The 27,050-nt window shown below is 42.7% G+C and overlaps 1 protein-coding gene across 5 annotated transcripts in view; it reads right to left on the bottom strand.

The window, feature by feature from the left end:
* Window positions 1-552: 552 nt before the first annotated feature.
* PAK1 (p21 (RAC1) activated kinase 1) overlaps window positions 553-27,050 on the bottom strand; it is a 205,986-nt gene continuing 179,488 nt past the window's right edge. For all 5 annotated transcript variants that reach the window (XM_072610766.1, XM_072610769.1, XM_072610768.1 and 2 more), the window contains exons 10-15: window positions 21,224-21,336; window positions 13,997-14,114; window positions 13,674-13,773; window positions 10,936-11,132; window positions 9,021-9,158; window positions 553-2,011 (exon numbers count right to left, since the gene is read on the bottom strand). In XM_072610766.1, coding sequence (XP_072466867.1) covers window positions 1,925-2,011; window positions 9,021-9,158; window positions 10,936-11,132; window positions 13,674-13,773; window positions 13,997-14,114; window positions 21,224-21,336 — 753 coding nt within the window. In that variant the 3' untranslated portion in view covers window positions 553-1,924. The remainder of the gene's footprint in view (window positions 2,012-9,020; window positions 9,159-10,935; window positions 11,133-13,673; window positions 13,774-13,996; window positions 14,115-21,223; window positions 21,337-27,050) is intronic.

The following is a 27,050-nucleotide window of genomic DNA, read 5'->3' as shown; positions in this document are numbered from 1 at the left end:
CTGAGGCCAGATCTGAACTCAGGTCTTCCTGATTCCAGGCCCAGCACTTTATCCACTGACCCATCAAGCTGCTCCCAGATTCTCTGTATTACAGGAATATTTTCAGTGCATCATGCTTTTGTATGTATGTGTGTGCACTTGTGTGTGTATGCATGTGTGCATATACATATACATACATAGAGACTTTTTATACTCACTGTAAAAAACAGTGAGTGGAGAATGAGGATGAACTGTACAGACCACTCAAAATTCATAGGTTTAGAGTTAAAAGGACCCTAGCAGTTCACCCAGTCCAATCCTTTCTTTTTACCAATAGTGGAACTGAACCTTAGAGACTTGGTCAAGGTCTCGCAGACAGGCAATGTCAGAAGCAACATTCAAAACCTGGTCCTCTGGCTCCAAACCCCCGGGACACTTTACTTGGTCAAGGGAGAGATGCTGAGGAGGGATACCCACAACCTGTCATCTACTAAAACTGAGCTCTCCCAGATAGGACATGCTACCTCTTTCTTGACCCCAATAGATTTTATATAAAGAAAAATGATGCACATATAGTATTTTCATCTCCTTTTATTGAAGGAAATAAAAACTTGTGCTGCGAAGTCTGGGATGCCTTCAGAGTAGGACTCGGTAGCCAACAGGCCTGACAGGAGGCCACAGCTAACAACACCAGCCCAGGCCCTGTCAAGGTGGGAGAACAGACTACAGAAGGGGTAGATGTGAGCCAACCATTCCAACTGCACGTGGAAAGCCAACAGCCAGGCCATAAATCTCATGGGACAGCATCTCCTTCATGGCTGCCAAACATATCATCTCACGCTGTTTCTCTTGTGCTGTAAAAGCCAAGTTTATCCAATCCTCCCCGTAACCAAGCCTGCCCCAGATCTGCCAATGCTTGAAATTTCTCCCTTGGCTCATCTGCCTTGAAGAGCCAACTTCAATCGTCCAGCTAAAACTTCTAGGCTGAAATCAGGTTGAGTTCTCTCTAAAAATAATCTATAGTAAGTTGGCATAGCCACCCTAAAAGAAGAAAATTCCTGGCTCGACAAATTTCCCTGCTCTCAGCTTTCTCTCATGTTACCCCCTCACTCAACATGTGTCCTTGGAAACTTCTCAGTGGCACGAAACATGTAGAAAATAATGTTGAGAGGGAACGAGCTTCAGGGAAGAAGGGGGCCAGTACAGGAGCAAAATTGAAAACTGTTACATTAGGCAAGGCTGGTTCACGAAAAAAGCACAGGGACCTTTATTGGGTCAAGTCCTCCCAATGGTCACAAGCAGCGCACAAACACTGAAGAGTCCAGGTCTCACCCACCAATGGGCCAGAGGGGCCCGAGTCAGGCTCCAGCAAGCAAATCCATCTCCTATCCCCTGTTGGTTAAAGCTGCTCACCATTCCTCCAGTATGTTCCAGTCTTTGAATTATAATGACGTTGGTAAATGTGGCTTGGGATTAGGAAGGCAAGGAAATATGGAAGCCTTCACTACTGGGAGAGATAGGCTGTCACAGGATCAGGCCACCCAACAGTTCTGTTTTCTTTGCAGGATGACAATAAAAGTTATAGGGAGAGAAAGAAAATATTTTGCTATGTGGAAATCAGGTTCAGCGGTTCTCCATGAAGATGCCGAGCCATCCATATGCAATCTTACCTCCTGGCCCACAGCAGAGAGGGCAAGCTCTCGGCTTAGGAGCAGCAATGGATGGATGGAGTAGTGTCTCCATTCCAGATCTCTCACTGATGTTGGACCAATGCTATTTCTGCCAACCTTTACCCAAGGTTCCCAGTCTCAAGAGCTCTAGGTGAGCAGGGAGAGGAGGACAACGACAAGGAGGTGAGGACCAGGAGCGCGCCAGGGATTGAAGGTCTCTGCGGGAATGGTTCACAGCAGGCTTGGCAGGTGGATGCTAGGGGTGGTTGGGGGTTCTAATGGTTGTTTTTGGTAGCCTCCTTTGCAGCGGCAATCAGGGGTGTGAGACTGGAGAGGGGCTTGGCGAGTTTCAAGAACTGATGCTAGAAGAATTAAAGAACAAAGAAATAGTGAGTGTGGGAAAAGCCCCCTCTGCCTCTTATCCAGAGCACCTGGCATGCAGTACTCACGAGACAAAAGGCTTGCTGATTTGACATTAAGGATCTGTCTATACAGGATGTAAAGACTGAGACAATTTTCAAACAATAACTGGTAATCATATTTTCTTTTATGGTTCTTTTATGTCTTGGCAAGTCCCAAACATTATCCCACTTGAGTCTTATAACAACCCCCAGCACAGGTGCTATAGTCAGCATTATTTCCTATTTACGGAAGAAGTGACTTGCTCGTGGTCATATAAGACAGGGAGCTCCAGAAATTGGTAGAAGTCCAACTTGGTGTTCCTGATATGCCAGGAATTACAGATGAGGAAACCATGTGTGGAAAGGGAAAGAGAACTGGATTAGAGTCTGAGTTCAAATCCTGATTATGCCTGAGTACTTTCCAAATAAGTCACTGAACCTCTCTGGTCCTCAGTTTCCTCATCTGTAAAATAAAGGAGTTGGGTTCAATGAATTCTAAGGTTGCTTCCAGCTCTAAATGTAGGATCCCATGACTCCAGCCTCCAGCCCCTATCTACTACACCTTGTCTCTGTAATTCTAAAGATGACTTTCAGGAGTCCAAATTGTCTCCTCAAACGTTATTTCCATTAGGCCCACCTAAGTTCTAATATACTAAGCAGGGGCATTTAAGCATCCCTCTTAAATTATAAGGAGATGGCAGTGGGTAAGGCTGCCTGGACAGACCCCTATCACTATTATACCTTATGTAACATTGCATCTTCCCTAGTACCCAGCATTGAGCTCCACATACAGTAGGTACTGCAAGCCTTTGTCATCATGCCCAGTTATGGTAAACCCACTTTGAGAGAAGTATTAACAAGCTTAAGACAGCTAAATGGCGCAGTGGATAGGGTGCCAGCCCTGGAGTCAGGGGGACCTGAGTTCAAATTCAGACTCAGACAGTTACTAGCTTGTGTGACCCTAGGCAAGTCACTTAACCCTATTTGCCTCAGGGCAAATGTAAAATGAGCTGAAGGAAAAAACCAATTACTGGAGTATCTCTGCCAAGAAAACCCCAATTGGGATCAGAGTTGGATACAACTGAAAACACCTCAACAAGAACAAAAATTGACAAGCTCGATTGCATTTGGAGGAAGGTGCCTGGGCCAATACAGGAAATCTAAATTAGAGGTGTCAAGAACACAAGGCCTAGAACACTCCCAGGTGCAGCCAGAACCAGATTAAAATGAGACTGGGAAATATTTCTCAAAATAAATGAAAATATACTAAAACATAAGATACCTTCACATTTGTAACACCAATGTGATACCCATAGCAGTTGCTATGAATATGCATACACACTTCCAGGGTAGATTCGTAAAATATAATAAACTCTCTTCCTTTAAGAAAAAACCAAAATACTTATTTGGAACATCACTATTAGGATACCAGAAGGCAAGATTTAGCAAGTACTCATCACCAATCCAGGGAGTGCCGACCTCAAGATACCTCAAAAACATTTTTTCTGTTAGGCCTCCCCACAAGCAAGTTTCCCCCTCTGCTCTGCCTTGTGCTGTCTCACTCTCTGCCCCACTCTCTGTTTGCCCAAGCCCCTCCTTCTCTAGAATTCTTTTCTGTTAGGTCTCCCCTCCTCCAATGGACTCTGTGTGACTCAGGATGTATCACAGTTGTTACTAGGGCCAGAGAGCAAAGCAGATCATGTAGGTCTATTAATGGACAGGGAAGATCTTCCTATTCCATTAACATTACATCATTTTAAAACATTTTAAGTCACTATATAGGCCCTCAGGGATCTTTCTATATGGATTAGAGTTTGACACCCTGCCCTAACTGTATTATAAGAGGGCATAGATTAAATAGGAATCAGTTTAGACTGGAGAGAGGAAGGTGTAGGGGGAATAAAACTGCTGTCTTCAAACACGTGGAGGACTGTAATAAGGATAAAGGAATAGTTTCACTCTACTGGGGAGTGTGAGGGAGGATGCTCAGAACTAGGGGCAATAGGAAGAAGTTAAAGGGAGAGCTTTTAGCTGTAAGCAAAAAGAAATCTCTAATAAGAAGTACTCAACAAAAGAAAGAAGAAATAAAGTGTCCTGTCACTAGAGGTGCTAAAACTGAGAAAGGATGCCAGCTACTTCTCAGGGGGACCTCAAGTAAGGGCTAGTCTAGCCCTTCTGTGATCCCTTCCAGCTCTGAGATGCTAGGACTCCAAGGAGTCAAAATGACTTAGAAATAACAACAAGGACAATAATAATAGCTAGCATGTCAACAACACTAACAACAGCTGGCTGTCAACAACACTAACAGCTAGCACGTCAACAACACTAACAACAGCTGGCATGTCAACAACAATAACAATAGCTGGCGTATCAACAACGCTAACTACAGTTAGCTAGAACGTCAACAACACTAACAACACCTAGAACATCAACAACACTAACAACACCTAGAACGTCAACAACACTAACAACAGCTAGAATGTCAACAACACTAACAACAGCTGGCATGTCAACAACAACAACAATAGCTGGCGTATCAACAACGCTAACTACAGTTAGCTAGAACGTCAACAACACTAACAACAGCTAGAACATCAACAACACTAACAACACCTAGAACGTCAACAACACTAACAACAGCTAGAATGTCAACAACACTAACAACATCTGGCACGTCAACAATAACAGCTAGCATGTCAGCAAAAATAACTACCATGTCAACAACACTAACAACAGCTGGCATGTCATCAGCAATTACTAGCATGTCAACAATTACTAGCATTTCAATAATAGTGTGTCGACAACATGTCAATAACAACAATAATGGCTAGCATGTTGACCACAACTAGCATGTCAACAATAGCTAGCATGTCAATAATTGCTAACATGCTGACGACAATAGTTAGCATGTCAACAATAATTGCCAGCATATAAACGATCTGCATATCTACAGTAGCTAGCATGTCAACAATAATTGCTAACAGGTCAGTGACAATAGCTAGCATGTCAGTAATAACAGTAACTGCTAGCATTTTAACAATCGTTAGCACATCGACCACAACAGTTAGTGCGTATATAGATAGCCCTTTGCGGTTTACAAAGTGCTCTGTTATCTCATTTGGCACAACCTCTTCTTTCCACAGGTGTTTGAACCACCACAGCCAAATAACAGCTATATTCTTGCAAAAGTTCCCCTGCTTTCCCTCACCAGCCCCTTTCACAACTAAATATGGCTCTTCTCCTGAGGTGCCTGAGTAGGACTATTTCTAGGTGTGGTTTCTCTTTCCGGGGAGAGTTCAGAAAAAAATGGTGACGTTTTTCAGCATACATCAGAATCCAATTATAATCTTAACACCTTTGGATGTGGAGTCTTCTAAATTTAAGCTGTCATGGCAAAGAGAGAACAAATTTGTTCCACTAGGGCTGTAAGAACAACATAGGATACCAATAATAGCTGATTTTATATGGTGCTTTAAAGTTTGCAAAGCATTTTAATGTAATAATATAATAAACATTTTAATATAATAACACAATAAGCATTTTAAGATAACCTAAAAGCTAGCATTTATACAGTACTTTAAGATCTGCAAGGCACCATATACATGCTATTTCATTTGACCCTTTGGATAGGTGTTATTATTACCCTGGGAAGAGTGAGGTTGAGAAATATTAAGAGACTTAGGGTCACACAGCTAAGCAAGTGTCTAAGGCAGAATTTGAATTTGGGTCTTCCTCACTCCAAATTCATTGCTCTACCCCCTGTGCCATCTAGCCTCAGAATAACCCTGTGAGGAAGATACTATAATATCCATTTTAAAGCTGTGGGAACTAAGGTAGACTGAAGGTAAGTGACTTGTCTGGGGGTCACACGGTTAGTATTAGAGGCAGGATTTGAACTCCAGTCTTTCTGACTTGTCAGGTATGTTATAAGGAGAATTCTTTTCACGTATGGTGACCAAAGTTCTTTCCAACTCTAAAATTCTGTAAATCTGTCACCAAGGCCAGCAAGTGACTACACACCATGCTGCTTTTCAGGAGGCAGATTTCAGCTCAATATGACAAACTTCCTGATAATCATGTCTGCAATGCAGCAGGCTGCCTTATAAGGTAATGAGCTCCCCTTCGCTGGACTGATGATCTACACCAGAGGTTCTGTCATTATATGGCATCGACATATAAATATGTCATCAAACCTTTGGATGACTGTTGGACTCTGAACAGCACCACATTATGTGTATAGATGCATGGCCACCTTCAGTTTGTCAGATTCATTATTTATATTTTTCTCATTTCCAACTAGACACTTTGGGATCAGTAACACTGAGGTTTCAGCCTTCCTCTGACACATACAAGTCATGAGACCACAGCCAAGTCATGGATCATCTCTGTGCCTTAGACACTGGGGAAGGAGTTTCCACAATGGAAATTCCCTACACTGATGAAATCACAAGGCTGGACGTTGTCACCTGCACGTCACTCCCATGAGCATCTCACTCAAAATGTCCAAAACAGAACTCAATCATCTTTCCCTCAAACCCATCCCTCTTTTGGGGGTGACTTGTCCTTGGTCACAAAGGCAATAAATGGAAGAGTCAGGATTTGAATCCAAGTCTGCTGACTCCAAATCCAGTATTCTCCTCAATGTGCTTTGCTCTGTGTACCCAGGAGTCACTTAATAGTTCCTTATTTCTGGGGGCATGAAGGCACACATTGATGGAAATGGCCGCAGTGATTGATGAACCCATTTGGCATAACCCCTAACCACCAATTCAATCATTCATTCATTCATTGACTGACTTATTCATCCATTTATTTATTTGATCAGTTGTTCATTTTGTGGTGACACCTGGGTGTCCATTCTTATCTGCCTTACTTCTGACTGGTAAAATTACGGGTGCCTGGGTTTTTCTTACAATTGGTGATTCCTACTAGAGTAGCTTCTTTATCACCCTATGCTATAAAGGAATATGCCCCAGGCCGGGCAGGGAGTCACTGGGGATCATTCTCTAGTCCTGGCAAAGGCAGCTAGACCTGGTTATATCCCACTCATGCCACAGAATGTCACGAAATCAGAACAGATGGGACCCACAGTAGCCCTGTCATGGGCTGGCATGTGCACCCTCACTGTACCAGATGGTACAATGCCAACAAATTCTAGTTAGGTGAGTCCCCTGGAGGTGTGTGAGTCATGTACCTTTTGAATCCATATGCGAACTATTACAATATCTCCCCCATAGTCTCTAGCCCAGTGCCTCAGATGAGCATCTAGAGTTGGAAGAGACCTTAAAAAAGACATCTAGTCCAATTCCCCCATTTTACAGATAAGGAAACTGAGACCCACTGAGATTAAGTGACTTGTCACAAAGGTAATAAATGGCAGAGCCAGGATTTGAACTCTAGCCTGCTGACTTCAAACTCAGTGTTCTTCCCACTCTGCCATGCTCTCTGTACTCAGGAGTCACTTAATAATTGTTTGTTGAATGAATGGTTCTCCCTGTCTCTGGTCTCTCCCCTCTCTCATAATATATATATATAGCCCCATTTATATATAGCCCCTTAAGGTTTGCAAAACATGTTACATATACTAAATCATTTGATCCATACAATGACCCTGTGAATTGCTATTACTACATCCATTTTACAGATGTGAAAACTGAGGCTGGAGAGGTTAGGAGATTTGTTCAGAGTCACACAGCTTACTAAGTGTCTGAAGCAGGATTTGGACCTAGCTACTTTAATGCATTGTGCAAAGGCTCCCCTGCTCCTAAAGCTTCAGTGGTTCCTCATGCATACAGGTTAACACCTATAGGCCTTAGACTATACTCTATGGATTTCTAATCTTATCTCAGTCTACATTCCAGGCAAATGGGTACACACAGTATAAACCAAAGAATTCTTAAGATTTTCCCCTCTCCTTGCTTTTGGTATCATAGTTTCCTCTGCCTGGAATACTCTTACCCTGTCAGCTCTGTCTATCTGACCCCAGTTCTAAGGCCACCTCCACCATGAAGCCTTCCCTTTCCTCCAAAGCAGAAGTGATCTTTCCCACCTCAGAAGATGCACGAATGTTGTACCTTTCCCCTCCCTGGTCACGTTTTCTTTCCCCTCCCAGACTCGGCTAGACTTCACTCATCATTGGATATTCTCCATTGCTTAGCACATGACATGCCACAAGTTTGGGAAATGTTTGTGGTTCCTACGCATCCTCTAAAGCCCAGCTCAGCAGCTACAGAACCTAAGAGAACACCACAGGTTTACAGTAGAAGGGATCTTAGAGGTCATCCCTTCAAATCCTCTCATTTTACAGAAGAGGAAGCCAATGTCATACATTCAGTGATTTCTGCTCCAAATTCAGGGGTCTTTAAAGGTACCAGACCACTAATGTCAAATTCAAATAGAAACAGGTCCCCATGGGCCACATATTGACTTGTAAAACCACAAATTAACATTATATATATTGGTTTTTTATTTATTTTCATTTATTTATTAATTTATTTTGTTAAGCATTTCCCAACTACATTTTAATCTGGTTTGCTGTGCTTAGGAGTGATGTGGCCTACAAATTTGACACATCTGTCCTGGACTAGACCACACATCTTCTTTGATGTCTGCCACCCTCAGCCCCTCAAGCCTGGTTGCTGACAATTTTCCTCCCCATGGAATGCTTTTTCTCCCTCTCTCTGAAACACTTGTCCCATGTGTAATAATAGTCTGTGTATGTGTCTTATCTTCCTGCTAGGTTATAAACTCCAATAAGGCAGGGACCAACTCTTTTACAAAATTCCTATCTCTCTCATCACCTTATACAGTGCTCTGCATGTTGGAAGCACTTAAGTGTTTGCTGAATGACTAAATGAATGAATGAGTGCCCTCTAGGCTTTGTGGACAGAATGAGCTGGGATAAGGACAGAGGATCCAGGAACCCAGGGCCCCACCAATCTGGGTGCCTGTGCACAAGGGCAGCTGTTACCTGTAACAGCTCTTTGGCTGACCCTCTCTTCTCCACATCCATCTCAAGACAGCGGTTCAGGAAATCCCGGAAGATGGCAGACAGCTTCTCTGGATTCTGGAGCTCAGGAGTACCATTAGTAGCAATGAGGTATAGGGCCTGTCAATACAAAGAGAGAGCAGACTCTGGGGACCATCATTTGATATACTCTACATGTCCAGAAACACAGTCAGTGTGTCTCAATCCCTCAAGCAGAGTAGATCCTGACATCCTGACTGGACTTTCTAAATTTCAGCCTACCAAGACCCAGATGCTGGTATAAAAATATGGGTGTATATTTCTGTCATGTATTAGGGTGACATGTGTATGTGTACACATATATACATCTGTGTATATACACCTGCACTGTTACATATACATACATGGGTACACATATACACACCACACACACACACACACACACACACACACACACACACACACTCCCCAGGTGTCCCAAAATTCAGTTCAAGTTTTAACAGCTTAAAACTACACAAAGACTTTCAGGACACTCTATACATAATAACTCCCATTTTTACAGCCCTTTAAGGCTTAAGTTCTCTTTCATATCACTTTGTGAGGGAAGTAATGCTAACATGACCCTCCCCATTTTTGAGGTAATAAGACAAAAAAATAACTTGTTAATAATGAATGTCAGAGCTAGGTCTTGAACTCTGATCTTCCTCCTCTTGCTTTCCTCCCAGCTCAGGACACTAAGACCAATCCCTGTGCCCATTTCTGCAGCATGGAAGGCTCATGCAGCATTCCCCCAATGACCCCAAGACAGCCAGGAAGACTGGCCTTATTTTCCATGTGCTCCAATAAGCCCTTGAGGAGATAATCAGCCTCCTGAGGCCCATCTTCTCTATCTCACCAATGTCCCATTGAGGCATGGGGAGAAGTGTCAACTCTTAGAGGGCTGGAACACCTTCACTTTTGTCTCTGCGACCCCTTCGTTTAGTACAGTACCCGGCACATACAAGGGTCATGAATATTTGTTGATTGCTTGATAGTGTAGGGACAGCTAGGTGATACAGTGGAGAGAGCGCTGGGTCTGGAGTCGGAAAGGCCTGAGTTCACATCCAGCCTTAGACATCTACCAGCTGGCTGACACTTGGCAAATCACTTAACCCTTTTTACCTCAGTTTCCTCATCTGTAAAATGAGCTGGAGAAAACAATGGCAAACCACTCTAGTGTCTCTGCCAAGGAAGCCTCAAATGGGATCATGAAATGAGACACAACTGAACCATAACAATGGCAGATTGTTGGAGACAACCTTGGTTCTACACAATTGGAAAGGCTTTGAACGTGGTCCTGATCACAGACTATGTCTGTTTTCTGAGAACTGGCCTAGCTAACTGTAGAGGGACTACCTGGTGACTGATTCTTTAGCAAAGGCAAGCCATGAAGCAAAGGATATATATACGTGTGTATAGGTATATATGCACACATAGAAACACATAGGTTATATGTACACATATGTTTGCGTATAGATATGCACATATCTTTATATACATGCATACATATGCATACATACATATATATGCACATATACATGCATGTATATGTGCATGTGTATACACACACACGTGTACATATGCACCATCCAGGTACCATCCAGCACAGGATTCCAACCATGATGCTTCGTTTGGTCTGTTTTGGTAAAAACACACACGTGTGTGTGTATATGTGTGTGTGTATATGTGTGTGTGAGTTTGTGTATTCTCTCTCTCTCTCTCTTTCTCTCTCAAACCCTAAAGCACTACAAATGGACAAGCAATGATAAGGTTGCCATCCATAGCACTGGGCATGGAGGAGGTTCGAATAGGAGGCGCAATCAATAGCCTAACCCCTCACGCACCCACAATCTGGCAAACAGAAGCCCGGTACACTCACCCTCAGAGGGTTTTCATTGAGGTAGGGGGGTTCCCCCTCAATCATCTCTATGGCCATGATGCCCAGGGACCAGATGTCCACCTTTGGCCCATAGGCTTTCCGAGTCACAACCTCCGGAGCCATCCAGTATGGGGTCCCAACCATAGTGCTTCGCTTGCTCTGTTCTGGGGTGATCTGAGCACAGAAACCAAAGTCGGCTGTAGAGGGAAAAGAGAACAGAAAGTGAGTTTTATTTGAACATTCATTTATTCGCTTAACATTTATGGCTTTCATTCCATGAGTCTTTAGAGATTTTAGAGTAGGCTGCAAGGTCAATATTAACCCACAATGTGATGTGGCGCTCAGAAGAGCTAACACCACCTCAGGCTACCTTAATAGAAGCACAGAACATAGGGTGATAATAACAATAACTAGCATTTATTAATATTTTTCAGCCATTTATCAGTCACGTCTGATTCATTGTGACCCCATTTAGGGTTTTGTTGACAAAGACAGTGGAGGGATTTGCCATTTGCTTATCCAGCTCATTTTACAGATGAGGAAACTGAGGCAAACAGGATTAAGTGATGTGCCCAGGGTCACACAGCTAATAAGTGTCTGAGGCTGGGTTTGAACCCCTGAACATAAGCCTTCCTGACACTCTATCCACTAGCTGTCCATAGAACACTTTAAAGTTTATTTTCTCATTTGAGGCTCATAATAACCTTGTGCAGTGGGTGCTATTATTATTCCCATTTTCCAGATGAGGAAACTGAGTCTGAGAGAGGTTAAATAATTTGCCCAAGATCACACAGCTATAGTAGGTGTCTGAGAAAGGATTTGAACTCAGGTCTTCCAGACTCAAAAGTCTAGGACTTATTCCCTGTGTCACCTAGCTACCCTCAATAAGTGAGGCAATAGTTCCTCTATATTGTCACCGTGACATTTGGAATACTGTGCCCACTTCTGGAACGCGTTCTTCAGAATTCCAATGACAAGTGGGTGTGTGTCCAGAGAAGAAAGGTGAAGATGGCAAGGAGGCTGGAGATTATATCATATGAAGAAACTGGGAATGTTTAACCCACAGGAGAGAAGCCTTGGAATGGCCATTACAACTGACTTCAGGTACTAAGGGGCTGTCATGTGAAAGAGGAATTGGACGTGTCTTGCTGAGCTCAGAGAGTAGGACTAGGAATAACATGCGAAAAATCTACCAGTTCCTAGTAATTGGAGCTGTTCAAAGACTAATGGGCTGCTTTGCAAAGCAGTAAGTTCCCCATCACTAGAGTTCTACAAGAGGAAATTGGATGATTTTTTTGTCAGCAATATTATAGGGAGGTAACATGACGTATCATAGAGTGAGGAGTTAAGGAGAGAGTAATTGCAGCCTACCTCTGATATTAACTATCTAGGCAGATCACTTAATCTCTCAGCCTCTATTTCCTCATCTGTAAAATGGGCAGTTAGGTAATGTAGTAGATAGAAATGCTGGGCCTGGAGTCAGAAAGACTCTTCTTTCTAAGTTCAAATCTGGCCTCAGACACTTACTAGCTCTGTGTGACCCTGGGAAAGTCACTTCACCCTGTTTGCCTCAGTTTCCTCATCTGTAAAATGAGATGAAGAAGGAAATGGCAAACCCACTCCAATATCAGTAACCTAGATGGGTTAACAAAGAGTCGGACGTGACTGAAAACAACTGAACTAAAACAACAACAGATGGTGTTACTAATTCTCTAGTATTTATCTCAGTGTTGCTAAGAATAAAAAGAGATGATGTACATAGGATGTAAAGTACGCAGGATCAGAGATATACAGCTGGAAAGGTGCTCTGAGGCCATTTAGTCCAAACCCTTCATTTTACAGATAAGGAAACTGAGGTGCAAAGTAACTTTCCCAAGGTCACAGAATTTGAACTCAGAGCTAGTGATCTTTCCACTGTACCATGGGCTATATACAAGCATTACTTATTGTCCTTATTAAGGAGGGGATCGTTATTCAGGTAGAAGTTGTACTAAACAAGTGGTGTCAAATTCAAATAGTAAATGAGTCCCTGTGGGCTGCATACTGACTTAGAAGACCATAAATTAAAATTATCTGTCGTACTGTGTCTTTCCTGATTTTGTTAAACATTTCCCAGCTACATCTTAATCTCTCTCTGTACCAGATGATCCCTTCCAACTTTGAGAATCCATGATTCCACTGAGCATGCACCTTGTGCCCAAAGCCCTACACTCAGCACTGTGGGGATGGTGTGGGTGTGGGTGTGCATGTTTTGGGGATGGCGTGCCACAGAAAATGCAGAGTCATAGAGGAAGCCAAGGAATGTAGAAATGAAAGGAGCCTTCACAGTTCATCTGGTTCAGACATCTCATTTTACAGAGGACATACAGAGAGACCAAAGTCCCCTTACTAATGAGGGACAGTGAGTTACCCAACATCACACAGTCAGGTCCCAACTCCAAGCATAATGAGTACCTAGCTGTGAGAAGGACCATCCAATAGAAAGCCAAACTGCAAAACAGGCTACGTTTATCTCCAGTGCCTGCCATCCCACATGCCCTCATACTTCCTCCCACCGCCAAATCAAACTCACTCTCCAAAAAGGGTGATTGATAAGGCTGACCATGCTGCTTCTCTTGTCGTCCAAGGACCTGTCCCTGATATAACTCAGTCTTCTGCAACACAGACCTCACCTACAGCCAGGACCCAGAGCTCCACAATTAACAAAGGGGTGATCAATACCCGAACGATCAACATACTTAGCTTGACAGAACCGTCCATCCCAAGCAGGATATTGTCGCTCTTAATGTCCCTGTGAATGACCTGGCTGGAATGCAGAAACTCCAAGGCCTGAAGACACTAGAGGGAGAGAAGAGAAAACAGTTAACACACCACATTCTGTGATTCTGAGGTTCTGTGGTGCTAATCCTAAAATCCTAGGAGAATCTAAAGTTCTACCATTGCAAACATTCTAAGACTTTGCAGTGTAGATTTCCTCTTGCTTCTGTTTGTGCCCAGCCTAGTTAGTTCTAGGCCTGAGTCTCTCCAGGTTGGTCAACTAGGCGTCTAAGGCCAATCTTACCTCCCTGCACACCGCTGCTATCTGTCCTTCATCCATGCAGGTTTCAGTCACGACATCTGTTAAGGAGCCACCAGCCAAGTATTCCATGACAACCCACAGCTCATCTCCCACTAGGTAACTGCAAAGACAGGAGGCCACAGAGAGAAACAATGAAAAAATGAAAAAAATCTATGAGCCATGGTACTTCCTGAAACTGAAAGGTAAAGAGTATAGATCTCCAGAGGAAACAAAACCTGCACGGTTTCCTTGCACAGCTCAAAGCAAGACACTTGGACCTTTTCTCATGGAGAATCTATGGGGCTGGGCAGGGTTACAAACCTTAGCTTCCCACTACCCTGCTATGTGAGCACCAATCCCTCCACTTCTCCTATGGTGGTTTCTTTAGATATGGGCTATGCAAGAGACTGACTGGGCCTTGAGTTTTAATGGAGACTGGGGCTAGCCTACTTAGCCTTATTAGTAAGGCCTCACAAACACCCACAGAATATGGCAGAAAAAGGAGTTCTCTGGTCTCCTTGAACCTCTGATCAACCTTAACTGGATATGGGATGTGTGTGTGTGTGTGTGTGTGTATTCATCCTTCGTTACTGAAGAATACCATGTCATCAAAGAAATAATGACATGACTTGCACTTGTTTGTTTTGTTTTTTTGTGAGGGAGGGAGGGCTATGCAGGTCACCAGCCTCACTTCTCCTCCAGAGCCATCTGAATCCAGTGACCAGATATTCATCAGGATGACTGGAGATGACCCAGGATGAGGCAGTTGGGGTTAAGTGACTTGCCCAAGGTCACACAGCTAGTGAGTGTCCAGTGTCTGAGGTGAGATTTGAACTCAGGTCCTCCTGACTCCTGCCCTGGTGCTCTATCCACTGCACCACCTAGCTGTCCCGACACCACTACCTTCCCACACCTCTTCCATTATGTGTTATTGTTCAGTTGTTGTCAGTCAAGTCCAACTCTTCATGACTCCATCTGGGTTTTTGTTTTGTTTTTGGCAAAGATACTGGAATGATTTGCCATTTCTTTCTGTACTCACTTAACAGAGGAGGAAACTGAGGCCAACAGGGTTAAGTGATTTCCCCAGAGTCACACAGCTAGTAAGTGTCTCAGGCCAGATTTGAACTCAGGAAGACTGACTCCAGGCCCAAAACTCAATCCGCTGTACCACCTAGATGCCCCCTCTCCCATTATAAGATCAAATCAAAGAACTGGAAGGCCCTTTAAGAACCCTCCTAATTTTAAGAATCTGTGATTCTGTATTTCCAAGATGCCAAGATGCTATGATTTCAACATTTTAAGATGCTATGGGCAGCATTCTGTATGTTCATCTTAAATCATGGTTAGTATTCTATATATTCATCCAGACGATTTAACTCCTTATAAAAAGAGCCATTCAAAAAAGGCAAAGAATTAGCAACCAAGACCTGCCTTGGGGCACTTAGCACAGGGAATGAATATTGGAGCTAAGCCACTGAACAAAAAAACATGACAGATGACCTGACAGGAGGAATGATTCATCAACACACTACCTGAGCCAGCTCTTCAGCAACTCCCTGACTAAGGAGAGAGGGAGAGAGGGGGAGAAGAAGGGGGAGAGAGAGAGAGAGAGAGAAAGAAAGAGTGTATGTGTGTGGTGGATGGAGAAGGGTGGCAGAATGCTGCTGGTCTACTATAAATGAATAAATATGTACGTACATAAAGAATGCTTTATTCTTTTCAAAGTACCTTTATACCCATTACCCGGCCTGTTGGAGAATAGGGAGAGTGGATTTTGGACTCAGGGGGTCCCTGTCACTTATTAACTGTTAGGCAACTTACTTAATCTCACCAAGTCTCAGTCCCCTCATCAGTGAAATGAGGATGATTATGCTTAGGCTATCTGCCTTTATGGGGGTATGAGGAAACAGCAGAGTAAATTTTACAGTGAGAAACCAGGGTCTATGACAACCTCAATCAGTCAGCAAGCACTTATATTAAGCACTCATTATATGCCAGGAACTATGCTGAGGTCTAGGGAAACAGAGAAAGGCAAAACTATGGCCCATGCCCTCAGGGAGCACACAGTCCAATGGAGGAGACAACATGAAATTCAGTAGGCACATATATGGAATATGTGGAAGGTGATTCAATGGTCATGTGATCTCTTAATGCCCATCTAAAACAGAGAGAACATGAATAAGGGCCCACATCAAACATCCTACCCCACTCACCCCGTTAGGCTGCCCAATATCCGCCAAGCCCCAAGCATAGTCCTTGTAGGGACAAAAACCCCAAAGAAACCTCAGTGGTGCCCATTCTTCAGATAAAGAGAATATTATCATTTCCATCAATGCTTATCACGCAGCATTATATCCATTCCATATCTGTGTGAATGAAAAGTTTTAAGATCATGTTTTTAGAGTTGGAAGAAACTTTAGAATTCTGGTTTCAGTATTTTGGTGCTCCCAGATTGGCATCATGCCACCTTCTTGCCACATCTGCCACCACTCTGTGTCCTTCCTAATGTCCCCAAACAGATCTCTGGAGAGGCCATCAACTACTCCCCTCTTCCTCCCTTGAGAACCTTCCCACACCAAAAATAGCACCTAGGCCTCTGCCCCTCTACAAACTCTTAGCATCACCAAGTGAGAAAGCTTGGGGAAGATGGCCAAGCTAAGCTAGGGAGGCTACAAATGGGGACCCTCCTCAACTTGGCAGAGCCTTATTGCCAACAGAAAGCCACAACATGTGCCAGTTCCCCTGAGTATTGATGCCAATTCCCAGTGAGGGGCCCTATACAGAGTAGACTGGTTGGAGGGGATACATGGAACCAAGGTGACTCTATTAAGGCTCAGTAGAACCCAAGGTTCATGGACTCATAGAAACCCCAAACCTAGAAATCATTCAAGTCAAACCTGATGCAGGAAGCTCCTTTCCAGAGTTCAATATGCGGGGTATGCCAAAGGTGTTACTGCAAATTAAGGTCATTTAGGGAAAGAGAAAATACAAACAACTAAGGGAACTGGAGAAGGCTTCACCCGAACCAAGACTTGAGAAGTTAAAGACTTTTGAGAGACAGAAATAAGGAAGGAGGACATGGCAGATGTGGAGGACAACTTGGGTCAAGGCATGGAGGTGAGAGATGAACTGGCAAATTAGGGGAACCATAAGGAGTCCAATGGGGCTGGAACAGAGAGTACATAAACTAGGGGGTCATCATACTGTGGTCTCCCTCCATCAAAACTCAAGTCATGGGAAATAAGCATCTCGTGCTCAAACACCTGCAGTGATAGGAACTCACTATCTCTTCTGAAGCTTCCTGTTCCACTGTGACACTTACAGTTCAAATGGTTAGTGCCTCTTTATACTGAGCTGAAATCTGCCCCCTCCCCGCTAAAAAACTTTCTTCCCCCAGTTGTGGTTTTACCTCTAGACAGCACCAGGACCAAATCTGCTCCTTTGCCTCTGACAAACTTTCAGATAAGAGGAGAGCAATCACATCCCTCCTAAGACTCCACTTACTGCTGCTAAAACTTTTCTCCTAAGCCTAGTGGATAGAATACCAGATTTTGAGTCAGGAAGACCCAGGATCAAATCCTTTCTCAGGCAGTCACACAGCTAGTGAGTCAGAGTTTGAACTCAGGTTCTCCTGCTTCCAAGTCTATCCACCAAGTCCCCTAGTTGCTCTAGCAATAAGGAACCCATTAGAACTTCTTAAAGCAATCCAGTCCACTTTTGGACAATTGTAGGATTAACAAATTCTTCCTCACGTTGAACTAAAAAGTGCCTCTCTGCAGTTTCCACTCCACTGCTCCTGGTTCTGTCCTGTGGGATCAAGGGGAAATGTCTAATCCTTTTTCCACATGACAACGCTTCACTGATCTGATAAGAACTATCATGTTCCTCACAGGTCTTCTCCAACCTAAACATTTCGCAGTTCTTAAAAATAATCTTTCTGTAGCACAGCAGTTAACAAGCCTCTCTTCTCCAGGAAAAGTTCCACATGCTTTATTTACAATATCCTTCCAAAAATGGGGCATCCAGAATGAGATAAAGTAATTCAGAAATAGGCTGACCAGGGCAGAGAGGTGATCTCTTTCATCACTTTGTACATCAAGCGCCCACTTGATGCAGATAAAAATTCAGTAGCTGAGATATTCTGCCCCATTGATGGACCCCACTGGCTCAACATCCTCTGATCATTTTTGAATAAATTTGTGTACAGCCATGTCCATTCTATACTTGTGTGACTGACGCTTTGATCCAAGTGTGGGATATGATACTTAGCCCTATTAAACAAGCAGTCCTTGTTAAATTACTTTTTATTCGATGCAGCCCATTACTTTAACTTGCCAAGGTTTTCTGAACTCTGATTCTAACATGCACAAATACTTATCAGCAGACAACATACATGCATTCATCCAAGTCATTGAAAAAATTCTGAATAGCACAGGGCCAAAGAATCGGGACACCCCACAGAACCTTTCTTCTGGGGGATATTAATTCCTTAATCACTATGTTGGGATTCTGTCGCATGTGTTGCCAATGGACTCATTTGGGATCTTCTTAGAGGCTGTCATCAGTCACACTGTTGATGTTCTCAATCAAATCCCTTAGATTATCTATTTTTCACAGAAACGACTGTGTATCCCCACTTCTCCCATCCTGTACTTAGTAAGGTGGTTTAAAAAAAACCCAACTAAGTAGAGAACATGTAATTTAACTCTTTAATTTCATCATTTTTTTATTTGATCCATCATGATAGGCTGTGAGATCTTTTTGCAACCTGACTTTGTAAGATATCTTTGCAAACTTTGTGTCACCTGCACATCTGGAAAGCTTTCCCCCTACAGCCTCGTTCAAATAATGGGTAAAAACGTTGAACTGTATGAGGCTAAGGGTATGCAGGACTCCACTAGAGGTCTCTCTCCAAGTTAACATCCTCTGATTTTCTCATCTAGGAACCCCTTCCAAAAATGAAATGAGACTCCTCTGGCATAACCTGTTCTCTGGGATAACTGCTTCCTTTTCTAGATAGCAACTAACTATCCCTTTAATATTTTTTTATCCTATCTGTGATTTCATTGGTATAGGGAATTCTTGGAAAGGAATTTCTTCTACCAACTCAGATTGGCATCTTCTCCACAACTTAGACCCTTTATGATTTTCCTAGAAGAATAAGAGATCAAGTGATTTTCCCAGGGTTACACATTCCATATGACAAACTGATAGCACATAAACTCAAGCCTTCCTGAATCTGTAGTGAACCTCCCTATCCACTTTTCCACACTGACCTTTAAATACCTTCTTGAATTTTGACAGAGAATCAAGTACAGCTCTCTGTCCTAAAATTTGCAGATGCAAAACTCTTTCATTTTTTTGAAAACTGGGACAAATATCCTTTCTTCCAGTCAGTCACATAAGTTCTATTCTCCACCATCTTGCAAAGATCACTGATAATAGCTCAGACGTCATTTTTGCCAGTTCTTTCAACCCTTGAAGATATGACCCCCAGGCTTGGACTCATCAATGGAAGTTTAGTGCTTTCTTTTGGTTTAGTTGTTTTTTGTCTGTGTCCAACTCCTCATGAGGACCCGCATTTGGGGTTTTCTTAGCAGAACTCAGAAATCAAAAATAATTTTTAAAAGAGTGTTAAAATTGTTTTAACATGAGGAATAAAACATTAGATTAATTTTTTTTAAATGTTCGTTACCCTTAGCATGCATCAGACAAGCCTCAGCTCATTCTGTCACTGCTGACACTTACTGCTTTGTATTCATCCTCAGTTATCCAGCCTGGTTTCCATCTTCTCTGTAGCTTTTAAAAACTCTGAATCCATTAGTGAATTCCCTGTGCATTCATAAGAACCGCTTTAGGAAACTCTTCTACATTCTGTTTCATGACAAATATGTCTGCTTGAATCTTCACAATTTCATGGGATCTAGATTTATAATTACAAGCAAGGTCATGGAACCTAATTTCTTCTTTTTACAGATAGGAAACTAAACTTTAGAGAGGATGAGTGACTTGCCCAAAGGCTCACATCATTAGAAATCTGAGTCAGGATTAGAACTTGGGTCTTCCTGACTTTTAACCCAGTGCTCTATTCATTACACTACTCAGCTGCCTCAATTCTAGAGACTCTCATCCTTCTTGGGCCTGCTTCCCCTGTAAAATATTAGAACAACAGATCCTTCTTGTCCTTTTGCTAAACATTTTAAAATCTGCTTTTCCAAAATCTAATGCATGTCTCAGGCTATGCCCATCATTTGCCAAAGTTCTCATCATTTCTTTATCAGCAGGCAATTCCTTTCATGGGTCAGAATCAGATCACTAACAGATCACTAACTACTTTCTGTAGGAAGAAACTGTCCTGGTTTTAGAAAGGAGAAAGAGCACTGGAGTTGCCCCATCATGACTACATTATGTCTCCAAGCCAGGTTTATGATCTAATTCTTCCTTCTGTCCTGGTAGTCTGCAGTATACTATCAGATGTAATGTACTATCAGACGATATCATTTTTGTTTTCCCGTCTCTTCTTATATGGTTATTGTAGGCAGGATAATAGATAGAGGACTGGACCTGGAGTTAAGACCAAATGTCAAATCCTACATGAGATACTAACTGGGCCAATTCACTTAACCTTTCTAAGGCTCAATTTCCTCTACTGTAAAATAGGGATAATAACAGCACCTAACTCCTGGGACTGTTGTGAAGATCAAATGAGATGGAAACTTGTAACATGAGTAAAGAGTAGCTAGGTGGTGCAGTGGATAGAGCACCAGGCCTGGAGTCAGGAGGATCTGAGTTCAAATAAAGCCTCAAACATTTACCAGCTACGTGACCCTGGGTAAATCGCTTAACTCTGTTAACCTCAGTTTCCTCATCTGTAAAATGAGGTGGAGAAGGAAATGGCAAACCACTCCAATATCTTAGCCAAGAAAATCTCAAATGAGGTCATGAAGAGTCAGACACAACTGAAAAATGACTGAAGGACAACAACACAGGTAAAATGTTTTATAAACTGTAAAGTGTGATATAATTACCAGTCGTTGTTGTTAGGAAAACAATCTGCGCACTTTCAAACACTATAAAAATGGGAAGCATTACAGAGATGACCACAAGTAGAAGATGCTAGAAGGCATCAGGTTAAGCAATAACCTCCTCTCCCCAGGTACATTCCAGCTCTGTGATTCTACAGAACCCCTCCCCATCAGCCTACAACTGACCGCACCTGAAATGGCATACCTGTCCAGGTAGTTCACAATGTTGGGGTTCTTGTTTTCCCTCATGACCAGGATCTCATTAATAATTAGCTCTTTCTTGGGTTGCTGTTGCAAGTTCATCTGCTTGATGGCCACCTGAAGTCAGAGCACAGAGAAAGGTCAAAGGCACTTCTAAAAGCCAGCAGCAATGACCTAGCAAGAAGCCCACCTTGCTCACAGTCAGTCAGACATCATGACCAAACCCAAAGGACAGGAAGATGGAGCATATTAGGTTGCCGAAGCATTGCCACTCTCTCCCAAGAACCAGGACATGTCTTCTGTTCAGAGACTGGACTCTTTCCCCAAGGTCACCCATGTACTAAGTGCTGGAAATGAGGGCACTCTTGATAGAAGAAGAAATGATCTTGAGGTCAGAAGACTTGGGTCCTAGTTCTGATATATCTGAGCTGTGTGAGCTAGGGAAAAGTCCCTGATAGCTTCTGGCAGACTTAGTTCCTTCACTTTGGAGGTACTTGGATGACCTCTCTCAAGTCTTAAAGGTCTTAAAGGTCATCTGGTCCCATGCCCTCATTTGACAAAGAAGGAGACCAAGGCCTGGAGAGAGAAGGAAGGGACTACCCAAGCTCACACATGTAAGTAAATAATAGAGCCAGAATCTGAACCATTTTTGTGGCTTCAAATCCAGTGACCCTCCTGCCATACCATACTACCTCCTGTACATTATCAGAAAGAGCGATTTGTAAGCCTTACAGTGCCATAGAACCGAGGGCTCTAAATACTGGTACTCCTCCTGGGACAGACTGGGGCAGCTAGGTGATGCAGCAGATATAGCCCCTGACCTGGCGTCGGGAAGACCCAAGTTCAAATCTATCTTCAGAGATTTGGACCCAGGGCAAGTCATTTAACCTGCCTCAGTCACAGTTTTTTCATGTGTAAAATGAGGATAATGATAGCACCTTCCTCCCAGTGTTATTGGGAGGATAAAATGAGATAGTATTTGCAAAGAACTTGGCAAACCTTAACGTCACTACATAAATGCTAGCTACTGTGATTCCTGTCAATCCCACTAGGTGTGAACATAAAGTCTTTTACAAACACAAAGTATTATAAATATAGCTATATATCCCATATACATATATACACACACATATAATATACATATATGTATGATATATCATGTGGACATAGAACATGTGCATTATATCACGTATGCACTTTCTTTGTTGGAAATGGAAGGACCAGACTTGAAGCTTAGTTTGTAAACTCCTCAAGAGCAAAAACAATGTCTCATGTAGTTCTCTTTCTATTTCCCATATTAAACCCTGGGTCCTGTATATTACAGGTGCTTAATAAGGATTTGTTGAGATACAACCCAACCCAAATTTTGGAAAAGTTCAATGGCCCCAAACAAGAGTAATGAGAAAGTACCACCTGGCATTCTTAAAAGAGGACTGCGAGCTATGGGTGTGGAGCTCTGTCTAGAAGGTCAGACTTTTTTTTTTTTTAATGTGTTTAGTTTTGCCTTTCTCTTTTTTTTTATTTTTAGAATTTCTTGTTCTAAGGGATGGTTCTCTGGAAGAGGAAGAATATGTGTGTTTTGTCCTTCATTGCCAAAGAAGACCATGCCATCAGAGAAATAATGACATGACTTGCATTTGACTTTGTTTTGAGTGAGGGAGGGATATGCAAGTCACCAGCCTTACTTCTCCTCCAGAGCCATCTGAATCAAGTGAGCGGATATTCATCAGGATGACTGGAGATGGCCCAGGATGAGGCAATTGGGGTTAAGTGACTTGCCCAAGGTCACACAGCTAGTGAGTGTCCAGTGTCTGAGGTGAGATTTGAACTCAGGTCCTCCTGACTCCTGCACTGGTGCTCTATGCACTCCACCACCCAGTTGCCCTGAAGGGAGGATATATTTGAGGAATAGTAATGTAAAAGGGTCTAGGGGAAACAAAGGATAAACAGAACAGAAAAAGGTCTTAAAGATTATCTAGTCACCCCTTCTCCTCCCTGTCCACCTCTCTCTCTCCCTCCCTTCATCTCTCTTTCCCTTTCTCCCACTCTTTTTCTCCCTTCTCTCTCCTTTCTCTTTGCTGTTCCCTCCCTTCCTCTCTCTCCCACTCTTCTCTCTATCCCCCTCTCCTCTCTCTTCTCTCCCTCTCTTCCTCTCATTTTCTTACTCTCTCCCTTTACCTCTACTTCCCCCAGAGGAAACAGAAAACAAAAGAGAGTTACTTGCCCACATCACAAAGCTAATAAGTGGTAAAGCTGGGGGACCTTGAATTGAGGCACCTGGTGGCAGAAATAATGCTGAGTCTAGAGTCAGGAAGCTCAAATTTGGCCTTAGACACTTACTAGTTGGGTAACCTTGAGCTAGTCACTTAGCCTCTCTCTGACTCAGTTTCCTCAACTACAAAATGGGGATTTTACACCTACTTTTCAGGGCTGTTGAAAGGATCAATGAGATAATATTGTAAAATGATTAGCACAGTGTCTGGCACATGGTAGACATTTAATCCTTCCTTCCACTCTGAGGTCAACGACCAAGGTATTGTTGCATGCTCAACTCTGAAGTACAATGATATGTCCATGTCTTAGCACCTCTGCTAGACCAAAAGGTCCTTATACATCTTGTAACTCAAAAACTTTAATAAATGTTCACTATGTACAAGATACTTCATAATGAGAAACATGGGCTCCTACTTTAGGCAGGTAGATGGAGTAGTAGACAGAGCGCTGGACATGGAGTCAGGAAAACCTGGGTTCAAATCCAGCCTCAGACACTTCAGAGCTGTGTAACTTAATCTCTTGCCTGCCTCAGTTTCCTCATCTGCAAAAAGGGACTAATAATAGCATCTCTATCCCAGGGTTGTTATGAGGACTAAATGAGATAATATTTGTCAAGTTCTTTGGAAACATTAAAGTGCCATATAAATGCTAGCTATTATTACTACTGTTATTGCTTTAATTATCATTAATGAAGGAGAAAGATGACCCTATTCAAAGTTCAAATGATGCCTTTCTCTGTTCCTGTGTGACACCAGACACACAATTTTACCATCACTAAAATGAGAAGGCAATTAGACCAGATGACATCCAAGGATCTACATCTTACAGATTACATCTACAGTCTTCTGCTACTAAGAAAAGAAACTCCCCCATGCCTGTGGTTTCCTTCCTCCTCATGACATCCAATAGCTCCTACCTCCCAGACCAACCCTGGGGCATTATGCTCCCATCCATTATTCAGAACGGCAAATGCCTATGTGCTGATGGCTCATTCAAAGATCCACAAGCCCCGATGACAGAGAGCAGCCCTTCCAGCAGCGCTGCATCAGCCACTCTAATGGGACAACTTCCATTCACATGTTATAACCACGTATAACACCAGACAATGTGACATCAAACTTCTCTTCCAGCCTCCCATGGAACAGGGCTTCTAGGGCCTTCCAGGAACCCTAGGTCTGGAGATGTTCTTCCAGGAAGACCTAGGGAACATGGATCAGGGAACCAAACGGTCCTGGCTGACTATATAGTACTTCTAACGTTTATTTTTAAATGTGTCGGGCCTTGAGAATGAGGACAGTTTCATTCCTTGTGGCATCCCCAGCATCTAACATAGTGTCTAGCACACCGTAGGCATTTAATAAATGCTTGTTGATTGTCACATTTGTCCCCACTTTACAGATGAAGAAATTGAGACTCAGAAAGGGAAAGTACCAGTTGCCACATGGCTAATTTGCACAGCTGGCTCATTAAATAAAATGGTTTTTTCTAAAAAAAAGAATTAGAGAATATTTAAATTAATTAATCTTATTGCTATATATTTTAAATCCTCTCAAGTTTTGCTGTACACATGACATGCGTTTTTTTCTTTTCTTATTTTGTATTTAAGTTTCAATATTTAGGTTTATAATATATTTCTTTTCTTATTGTATATTTAAGTTTCAGTAATAAAAAAATAATTAATCTTTAGGATTGATCCCGATCTTCCTCATTTAGAGGATTAAATAGGAACTATTATCCTCATCTTTTGAGCTTAGACTTTCTGTGCCATGCTGTTCCTTGGGCAGTTAGGTGGCACAGCACAATGGATAGAGTGCCAGGTCTGGAGACAAGAAGACTCATGTTCAGGAATTCTAATCTGGCCTGAGACACTTAGTAATTGTGTGATCCTGGGCAAGTCACTTAACCCTATTTGCCTCAGTTTCCTCATCTGCAAAATAAGCTGGAGAAGGAAATGCCAAACCACTCCAGTATTTTTTCCAGGAAAATCTCAAATGGGGTCACAGAGTTGGACATGACTGAAAAAGACTAAACAGTAAAAGTTGTCCCTCAGCCATATTCAGCTTAGTTCCTCACATGGTGTGGTACATCCCTTCGAGATATTCTACATTCCAGCCAAAATCACTGATTTATCATTCTCTGAACTTAGCATTCCTTCTAGCACCTCCATGTTTTTGTACAGCCTGAACCCCATATCCAGAATGGACTCCCACCTCATACCTCCTTTAGAGAATGGGGTGCTTAGCCTGAGTCCATGAGTTTGTTGCTTTTGTTTGATAACTGAATTTCAATAAAATTAGTTTCCCTTGGAAAGCTAAATATTTTATTTTATGCATTTGAAAAACATTATTCTGAGAAGGAGCCCTCTGGCTTCATCAGACCGCCAAGGAGGTCCAATGACAAAACAAACAAAAGCTTCCTTGAAAGCTTAGTTCACACTTCTTCTTGCTGGTCAGTCATGTCCAAGTCTTCATGACCCCATGGGCCATAGCACTCCAATATTGGCCATGCAGTTTTCCTGGCCAAGATACTGGAGTGGTTTGCCATTTACTTCTTCAGTGGATTAAGGCAAACAGAGGTTTAGGGACTTGCCCAGGGTCATTTGGCTAGCAAGTGTCTGAGGCTGGATTTGAACTCAGATCTTCCTGACTCCAAGCCCAATGCTCTAGAAATCACTGTGCCACCTAGGTTAATTCATGCACCAGCTCCTAAGGTAGACTTTCCAAATTCCCTTGGGCATTGATCTCTCCCTTTCCTCAAATAATCATGTATTTACTTATCCATTTCCTTGTTGTATTCACTCCAACAGAATGCAAGGCTCTTGAGCACAAGGACCATTTTTTCTTATTTTGTCTTATATCCTTGGTGTCTAGCAAGGTTCCTTGAATGCAGTAGGTGCCTAATAAATGTATGTTTGCTCAGACTAAATGGGAAGAAACTATACAACACAGACTATTTGGACCAGAATGAACCTCAAAATTACATAACCAAAGAATGTTGGAATAGAAAATGACAGACTCCAAAACACAGTGTTACATGTCTGCCATTGTGCTCCTGCAGCCTTCTCACCCTGAAGATCCCTCCACCCAGCAGGCCTCTTCTTCTGATTTCGTGCTTCCTCCCAGAGCCTCCATATTGCAGAAGGGCCTCAGGGCCAGCCATGTTCACACCTTCATTCCTCTCTGGATCCTGCTCCTGTCTCTCCATAGTTTTTCCACCAAGACCTAACCAGAAGCACCTTTTTCCACCAATGCCTCATCACCATGCTCCCTTCCTCTTCCTATCCAATTCAGCTGTCTTTTATATGTTGTCTTTCCCCGTTAAAGTGGGCAGGGACTGTCGTACCCCTAGCACTTAACACAGTGTCTGGTACATAACAAGTGCTAATTGACAACTATAATTGGAAAGGACCTCACAAACCATAAAATCCAACTTCTTCATTTTACAATTAAGGAGACCAGCAGAAAGCAACTTGCCCAAGATCCCATGGTGAATTTGCTTTCTTTATCTATTTCTAATTCTTTACCTATTGCTTAGGGTGCAGACATGAACAGATGCTT

This window comes from Notamacropus eugenii, chromosome 5 (genome assembly GCF_028372415.1).
Source record: "Notamacropus eugenii isolate mMacEug1 chromosome 5, mMacEug1.pri_v2, whole genome shotgun sequence".
NCBI classification, from domain to species: Eukaryota; Metazoa; Chordata; class Mammalia; order Diprotodontia; family Macropodidae; genus Notamacropus; species Notamacropus eugenii.
This window is presented reverse-complemented; position numbering and strand designations above follow the sequence as displayed.